We start from the raw sequence: 9,232 nt of genomic DNA on the forward strand, positions 1-9,232 counted from the left end.
CTTTGCTTCTGGTATTCTGGTTGAATTCACTTAGACAACATACTAGCAGAGTCAGGACTATTAGATGACATGGTGAGAGAAAAATGGAAAAGGGTGTATTACTCTAAGAAATCTTAGTGGAATCAGCCTGAAATGCCCTCCAATAAATGTCCCTCATAGCATCTGCTCATCTAATATCTGTTTACAAACTGCATGCATCTTTTATCGCTTCTCCTTCTCTATCATGTGTTCTTGCTCTTTCAGAAATATGTTTGCAAATTGCTTGCCAGAGGAACACAGTGAGTCTGTCCAACCCCTCCCCTTCTACTCCTCCCTCCCTCCCTTGCTCTCTCTCTCTCTCTCTCTCTCTCTCTCTCTCTCTCTCTCTCTCTCTCTCTCTCTCTCTCTCTCTGCTACTCTCTCACACTCACATGCGCCCAGTTGCACATAAGCCAGGATCTCCACGCTGCACCTAACCGCTCCACTCCGCTCCGTGACCACCCGCAGCCAGATCCATCCAGAGAGGGAGAGAGCGGGAGAAGAAGAAGACTGCCGCAGCTGTTCTCCCGTCCCGTGGTCGGCTCCTCGGCGGAACCTCTCCGTCCATTTCTCCTGCCCCCTTCTGCACCTGCTCTCTCTCTCTTCTCCAGTTAGACCATGAACCTGCTCTTATCTGGTTGCTAAGGAGGCGAAATCGAGCTTGGAGGCACGGACGTGGCAGTACTTTGTTGCTAAGGTAATGGACGCTTGCAGTTGTGCTGAGCGTGAGGGAAAGCACAGAGTTCTTGAGAGACGGCGAGGGAGTACCGGCGGTAACTCACTGCACGCGTGTGCACGCCCTTGTGTGTGTGTGTGTGAGTGTGTTATGTGAGCAGTGTAGCAGTGAACTGGCAATATCTGATCATGCCCTGAAGTGATGTACTTCAGGGGTTATGAACTGTTGTCATGTTTGATTTGAAGGATGGTTTCCTCACCGATGATGCACACACACACACACACTCTCTCTTTCTCTCTCTCTCTCTCTCTCTCTCTCTCTCTCTCTCTCTCTCTCTCTCTCTCTTTTTTTTCTCTCTGTTATTCTCCCATTTTTTTTATATTTTCCTTATTTATCTCCTTTAATTTCTTTACTTCCTTGAGAGTGAAAGAACAGCTGGAAGGAGTGGATCATTCAAGTGATGTGGGGGATTCAGGCGCTGAATCAGACAGGGCTCCTGAATCAGACAGGGCTCCTGCAAGCCCTGGGTGAGTTGGGAGCAGCCCTTCTGTGGGGTGTGGATCTGATCACAGTTGCACTCCTCGCCGGAATAACTGCACTGTCTCTGTGGGTGCATCACATCATAGTCAAATAGAACTTTTCGCTCCATTGACTGCATTAAGCCTTTCTTAAGATGGCTTACTAGACCCTAATGTCCATCCCCTTTCAGGTTTGGAAAGCCTTAGCAGAGCAGACAGTGCTGTGGGAGCTGCACATGCACCAGCTAACTGCAAAGAATCAATAAGTTGTTAGGGGCATTATGCAGTGGTGGTTAGGAGCATGTTGGAGTGTAGTGTCAGGCAGGTGATGACAGGAAAACACAAACAGTGTACACACACACACACACACACACACACACACACACACACACACACTGGCATGTTCAGCAGACAGCAGCGGCTTGGGATCCCATAGGGGAGTATAGTTTAAGCTGAGTGTCAGGGAGCCACAGACAGAGAATCTCTCTCTCTCTTAGTTTTATGTATTTCTTTATTTTCTTTTGCTCTCTCTCGCTCTCTCTCTCTCTCTCTCTCTCTCTCTCTCTCTCTCTCTCTCTCTCACACACACTTTCTGTTCTTCTTAAAGAACCTGCTTGTCATGCTTACGACTAACATGTACAAAGAGAGGGTGATATGAACAGGTACGACAGGAGACTCTACAGTGTATATAGCTATGCATAGTGGGATTTAATTCTCTGCCAAACTGTTTATCAGCACTAACCAATAGTGTGTGTGTGTGTGTGTGTGTGCGCGCGCGCGCGAGAAAGAGAGAGAGAGAGCGAGAGCGAGGGAGCGAGCGAGCGCTAAGTGTTGGATAAATGAAGGCAAAAGTGATCGTTATTGCAGGGGAAAACCTAGTGAAACTTGTCGTAACGACATCTACAGGGTACTTACCTCTGACTCAGAACCAGTTATCTTTTGTACCTTTCCAGTGGCAGACGCTGAGATGGGAATCAGCCTGTCTGGCTGCTCAGGTATTCTCGGGAGACGGTTGACAGGTTTTGTCGTTGTTTTTGAATAGATTTCCATGCTTTGATTTAGTAAAAATTTCTATTCTTTTTTTTTTTTTTTTGAAACATTCTAAGCCGCCCCCCCCGCCCAATACGCCGATGTATTCCTTATGAGACGCGGTGTCATTTAACCCACGGTGTGGACGTACGGCCGCACCCCGACCAGTATTCTCAGCCCACAGTGATACGCCTCGTCTCGCCTCTTCTGTCGGAGCGCTGACAGGTGTCAGGTCGCCAAGGATACCGGTGTCCTGCTGTTGCGCCAGTCTGGAACGGTCGTTACGGTCGGACAGACACTCGAATGGTTACGAAGTGCTCTCGCTTCCAGATGCCCTAAAAATGTTGCACAGGCCTGCTGCGTGTGTTCTACAGCTCGGCATTCATAGGGTGAAACTTATCTCCATGTGTCGGCCTCCATAAACAGATTTACGCATTTTATTTATTCTTCCTTTCGCTTTATCCCCATCCCAAACGTACCAGATGTTCGGTGTCTGTATTATGTGGCCATGCTCTGCTCCATATTGTACTGAGCTTATGAAATGTTAATCTGTTGGCATCCACGGTGATCAAACGACTGTACACAGTTCATTTTGTTCAAAGCAGCTCGTTGTTGGCGTGCTCTCTGGGCCCCGGTCCATGTGATTGCTCTCTCCTCTGTCGTAGTCTTTGCGCTCCGGTCAGAGAGGTGCGGAGACGGGCGAGCATGGCGCAGACCTCGCATGAGCAGGGGTCGGCGGGGACTGCAGATCCGGACGAAGACTCTCCCAACATGATCGTCTACAGGAAGGTAAGGCTGCATGTGCGGAGAGCACTGCCGCCCTCTGCTCGGACATTTTTGAGTTCACCGGGGAGTCCCGCAGCCGGCGCTATTGGGCGTCACTACGACTTTCCGCTGTCCAAGACAGACGCAGCGGACGCGATCGCGTCCAGCGAACGGACGCAGGCGCGACTCGCACTCCCTGTCTGATTGTCGCTGTCGCGTTAGAATGGCGCTTACGTGCTGCTCTGGCCTCCCGTCCGCTGCGGGCAAACAGAACGAAGGAGCTGTAGTTTTGTTTGCTCTGCGTTAGATAGTTGGTGTGTCAGCATATTGCAAGCCGTCTGCTGAGCTGTGCTCTCGTGACATCAATGGAATATACTCCGTTTCAAATGCGTTTCATTCTTAACGAATACTCATATGTGAGTTAATGCATTTATTTGATCATTTTGTTTCAGTACTGTATCTAGCCTAAATTGAGCTACTGACGGACCCGTCAGGCTCCCGTCTGTGTGGATATTTTGAATGTTTGAGATACGTCTTCTGCATGCTGTGAGTGAGACACTGTGAGGCACTGGAACAGAAATCCGTTAACTGAGCAATGAGGCCTGAACACAGTACTCTTTCGTGTCTCTCCCTTACGGATCCTTAGAAAGTGCGCTAAACTCCTTGTCTTCTTCTCAAAAGTGAACTTGTAGTGCGATCTTTCTCCTCGGCGCCATCAGAGCTCTGCTGTCCAGTTTAAGACCTGCTTAACTATCTCGTAACCTTCTGAAGAGCACCCGAGAAGGTAACCGGGTTAAGAGCGCACGCTTAGGTCCGTGAAGAGAAACAAGCTGTTTAAAGAAATTAATTAGTTAAAATTAGAAATTAAAAGAGTGGTGCAGAACCACTCGTTGCCAGTTTACAGGAGGGTTGTTTCTCTGTTGTCACAGTGACAACGGGGATAGGGATGAGCTCTTCGATAGCCTACCTCCGTGGGATCGATAATAAAATCTCTCTTAACAACTCGGTAATGGTGACTGCTTTTCCCCGTGTAAATAACTTCTGTTCTGCTTCTAAGTACCAACATAGCCTAGGTTACCTATTTTCAGTTTTGATAATGGACATAGGATGCATGATACAGCAAAAATATAGATTTTCTTCTTCTTTTTTTTTTTTTTTTTTTTTTTTTTTTACTGTTTCTAGGTAGCAATGCATGGTTTGCAAGCGGCATAAATAAACGCGAACTGTCGGCCTATTTTTTCCCTTTCCACGAAATTTACTGCAGCGGTGCGGCGTGCGTAAAAGGTCACATTGATTAAGACGGGCGCTTATTATTGCAGTTACCACGTCTCCCGTAAAATGTTCTTTAAATAGGCTTTAGAGCACAGGAACGAAATGTTTGTGCAGAGCATGCGTTCTACAAGGCTGCAGCACAACCGTTTGTCTACATGATTACGCAATCATCTAATACGCAATCATCTATCAAATAAATAAAAATCCCACCAAAAAATCCCTTGGTGGTAGGAAATGCCTAGGAAAGACGGAATAGTTGTGAGTGCATACTGCTTCGAGACTGCTAAAGGTACCAGTGCAATCTGAAAAGCTCTTCCTTCATAAGAGCACCCTGGATAGGTACTCACTCTCCCTGAGCTAGTTCTGGAATCCTAAACTATAACACTTTGAACTTTGTTTCAAGGGAACACCAAAAATGTGATAAAAAATTTGTATCCAATGCTTAACTTGCACTCATATTGTCTAAATTCTGCAACGCATCGTGTAGGAATACTAACTTTTATTTGGATTTAGCTGTAAATTATTATCTCCACTCCAATCAAACAATGAGAACATTTTTACTCTTTCACACTAGTTTCCTCCTGGCTGTTTGTTAGTAAGGAAAAGGTGCCCAGGCGTTACCTGCTTGGTAGCTGTAATGTGCTTGTCAGAAGCCTGTGTGATAAGAATCTGACCACAGCTGGAACCTGCACCATGTACAGTGTTGGAGCAGTTTTTTTCTTAGCTTCTGGAACTCTGGGACACTCTGGGACACCCCTTCATGTGAGGCTCTTTGCACATTTTGCATTTGGTGAAGTAATTGCCATTGTAATAACATGGTTTGTTAATTCATATCTGCTACCAGCTGCATTATTATACCAGCAGCTGCCTTAGGGCAGACCGTAGTGCTCTTATCCTGAACCCTACGAGTGAACCCTTCACTTCCAAAGCCTTCGATGGCTATGTGTTGATATACACAATTTCTGCTTTGTATGTTATTGCTGCTTAATGCAGAATGCAGATATAGCCTCTACTGGATGTGATTTACTGCGCCCAATGCCCTGGTGGTATTATTAGTCACTCACACAAACTGAACATGTATCAGAGAGCACCCGTGATCCCAATCATCCACGTGACGCTATTCCAGTGTAGGCCATATTAAACACCATTCAACTCGAACCTTTGTTCTATTGCAGTGATGTGGAGGGAAACTTTTCAGAGAGGGACAGAAAGGAAAAGGAAGAAGGAACAGAACACAAGGCCCTGGGCTTGGGAAGAGAGAGGCAGGGAAGTGGAAGGAGAAGAGGAAGGCTGGAAAAGCACAGTGAATTCCGTTACCTTACAGGCACTGAAGAGTTTGCTAGGGCATTTAATGGTCTGTCCTTGACTCTGGAAAAAATTGCAACTTTTTTTTTTTTTTTTTAACGATTCCTACATTTGTCCATGAGAACCTTAGTTTCCAAAAGTCTGTAAAATGCTAACATAATGTTGTAAAGGGCTTTCACCGTGTTTCAGTCTCCATGCCTGCTTAAGCTGCTGACCGTAAACCAGAATCACATGCCAATTAGCCAGTTAGAGTTAAAACTGGCGAGCAAGATCATGATCGAGAGCCATTACTAAGCAAAATATTTGTTCTGGGTCTGAACTAATGGTTTAAACCTCTTTACATGGGCCATGATCTTGATCCCTCTAATTACAGCCAAGCTGGCAGGGCAGCAGAAACCTTCTAAGGCTCCTTGGACAGTAAGTAATACAGATGAATTGCAGTCAAGGTTCATATTAATTATAGGTGGTTTAGTAATTTTTTTCTGCTCAGATGGATTTAGGATAGTTAAGGTACATTCGTATAGATGCCACATTATTCCAAGACCATCCTACTCTGGAACTGGAGTGAACTACCTCACACCTCTGGTGACCTCTGGATGACATCAAGAGATGCATGGTAGATGGCACTTGAAACTTAGTGTTTCCTTCTCCTGCATTGCCTTTATGTTTGGCATTATCTTTGGAGATTTTTCACTATGGACTTAATCAAATGTGAAACTGTAAACCTGGGCTCTTTATCCTCATCGCTTTGGTTGACCCTGAATTTCAGAGATAAAGCTGTTATAAGTATAAGCCTATAGTATTACAGATGCATCTTTTAGCTTAAAACATACTGAAATACTATCATAGTAGGCATGTTAGGTAGGCTACTGGCAGGAGTTCATAACACTTTGGTAGAACTTAACCAGAGAATTATTTGGCTGAGCTGCTTAGATAATCATTGGTAAAGAAGTTGTTCAAGTTGGTTGAGTTGCCATGGGTGCAAGGGATCATTAGCAGTCTTGATGACATACTTCCTTGCTGTACCACAGATTTGTGGAGCTGAGGATTCTCAGACTTGACAGCTCCCTAGAGTTTGCAATGGGTATAGGCATTTGAGAGGCTCAAAGAGCCCTAATTCAGGACCTTTCTTAGCTGATATCTGTGAGATCTAAAATGGTGATCCCATAACTGACTTACTGATCCCATATTATATTAGCAACATGAAATATATGTTAAAATGTATGTATATACACATGATTGGGGACACATGATTGGGTATCCACTGGACAGCATGTGGCAACACAGTGTCACTCATCAGTTCTGTGCCAACTGTAAGAGATGGCCCAGTTTTTAGTTGTTAGAAATTCAGTTTATGCTGGGTGATTTTTCCTAGGTATGTCTGGTTACAGGGAACAACAGTACCTGAAAAATTAGAGATCTTTTCCATTTGCTGAGACTGATGGATCTCAATACGTTGCACCAGGAAAACAGGAAAAGAACGTCCTGGAAACACCTTTGCTGGCCAGTATCCCTTATGGTGCTAATTTTTGTTTATTCCTACTTTTAAGTCTAACCAAGTAATTCTTTCACCATGGGAGGCAAACTAGCACGAGGATGTGTTGACACTTTGCAGAATAGCGCACAGTTGGAATGGGCAGTGTTTTGTTAGGTTAAGTTCTCTAGGTTGTTCAGAAAGTCCATGCATTGCTGTGGCTTCTCTTGACAAAGATAATCTTAGCACCCCAGTAACTGCACCTTGCTTTGCATGTGTGGTTAGTGTTTTGGGGTGTTTGCACTACAGTTACCCTTTGTAGTGATACAAGAACATTTAATTATTTTTGAAAAGAGACATCGCTTGCCTCATTGCAGACCTTGACTCACCATTGCTGAGATGATGCAAACAGAATCTGTATACCTGGTGGCTGTCCTCCTCTAACTTGCCTTCTCATTATTACAGTCTTCCCTGCCTTCTATAAGATTGTCCCTTATGAAGAGTGAAGCATTATTGGGCCTTTTATAGTGGTGGAACTGGGCAGACTTTTGTAGGATCAGGTAAGTAATAGATGTCTGTTCATGTTCTGGTCTCCCACTACCATACAGTCACTGAAGATGGGCACCAGATGGTGGACAATATGGCCAACGCCCTAGGGAGAAGCGTCCGGCATCCCTGGAGCCGGAGCGAGCGTTCAGAGTAAATTGCATTCTTCTATATCATTGCACACATCAGGTCAAGAGTTATGGCATAGGTATATGTCCCCTGGTAAACTTATTCCCACTAACCTCTGTCTGTCTGCCTCTCTCTCTCTCTCTCTCTCTCTCTCTCTCTCTCTCTCTCTCTCTCTCTCTCTCTCTCTCTCTCTCTCTCTCTCTCATATCACCCGCCATCTAAAGAAGTGCCATTGGCAAGGGCAAGACTTTGCTCTGCAGAACACATACCGGCTATAGCGGCTGTGTAATAATTCGTGCCCCCGTGGTCTTGACACGGCTCACGAATATTTGCTTCACTTTGAGGGGAGATAGATAAGAGAGAGGAATGCATGTGTGAAGAAACACAATTAACCTGAAAAAGCACTGAGACAGGACTGACTGATGAATTTGCCCATTAAAGAGTGGATGCAGAATCTGGGGAGGCGGGTGTTTTTTTTTTTTTTTATGAAAGAGAATGAGACATCTGAACGAGTCGATAAAACTGCGCAATTTCTCCACCTCAATCAGGCATCCCTGAGCAAATGACAGGGCTGATAAAGTGTATTCAGTGTATGCTGCTTTGTTAAACCTCAACTGCACCCTCACTCTGCAAGGCATCTAAACACCTACAGCCACCGGATATCTGCCACAGAGAATGTTGGATTGTGCAAAAGGTATTATTAGGATTTATACAGAGCTGAGTGCTTCAGCTCACTAAACAGATACTCTGTGTGATAATGCGCAAATGAGATTTGCGCTCATCTGAACCTGTCCACCTGCCTACCACTGTCCCTGCCCTTTATCGCACATGTATTACTGACAGTAAAGCGTAATTTTATGAGGCAGCTAAGATTTCCTTTCATTGTGGCAACTTCTGAGACTCTTGCTTTATAGTAAAAAAAAAAAAAAAAATTAGGGACATTTGACATTGTGTGCGGTAACAGTTTCCCCCCACGTTTATTTCAGAAAATATATGGATTTGCTCATTGGCCTGCAGCGACTTTCCCTCGGCCGTTCTCCCACAAGCAGAGTAATTAGGATGAGGGGTGGCACGGCTGCGTTAGAGCCTGGAGAACTATCCATTAGCGCACTGGCTGGAGCGATGAATGGCGGCAGCTGCTGTTTAGCCTGTACGCCTCGCTCTTTGAGTGTGCTCAAGGCAACAAAGAATTTGTTGCTGGGGGACAGGCGCGCATAACTCCAAACGCCCACGGGCAAACTTGTTTCTTGATGTTTTTCTCAGGCTGTCAATTTTCCACTATTTCTGTCTTCTTCATTTTTTTTTTTTTTAAATGGCTACAGTGGAGAATAAATGCTTATTTTTCACTTGTTACCTGTTAATGAGAAGGGGAGAGACTGTAGAATGGAAGAGTGGGATGAATTAACAAGGCAGGGCGATGGGAAATGGGGGCTGTTTGTTTCACCTTTCATATTCCCTCATGTGTGACCAGCTCAGCCTTGACCTGAGATGCCTTTTCCA

General features: G+C 45.1%; 1 protein-coding gene across 1 annotated transcript in view; it reads left to right on the forward strand.

The window, feature by feature from the left end:
- The first annotated feature begins 444 nt into the window (after window positions 1-444).
- Window positions 445-9,232, forward strand: part of rgs6 (regulator of G protein signaling 6) — a 54,475-nt gene continuing 45,687 nt past the window's right edge. The window contains exons 1-2 of the mRNA XM_026998592.2: window positions 445-715; window positions 2,907-3,030. Coding sequence (XP_026854393.2) covers window positions 2,947-3,030 — 84 coding nt within the window. The 5' untranslated portion in view covers window positions 445-715; window positions 2,907-2,946. The remainder of the gene's footprint in view (window positions 716-2,906; window positions 3,031-9,232) is intronic.

Source organism: Electrophorus electricus, chromosome 3, assembly GCF_013358815.1.
Source record: "Electrophorus electricus isolate fEleEle1 chromosome 3, fEleEle1.pri, whole genome shotgun sequence".
NCBI lineage: Eukaryota > Metazoa > Chordata > Actinopteri > Gymnotiformes > Gymnotidae > Electrophorus > Electrophorus electricus.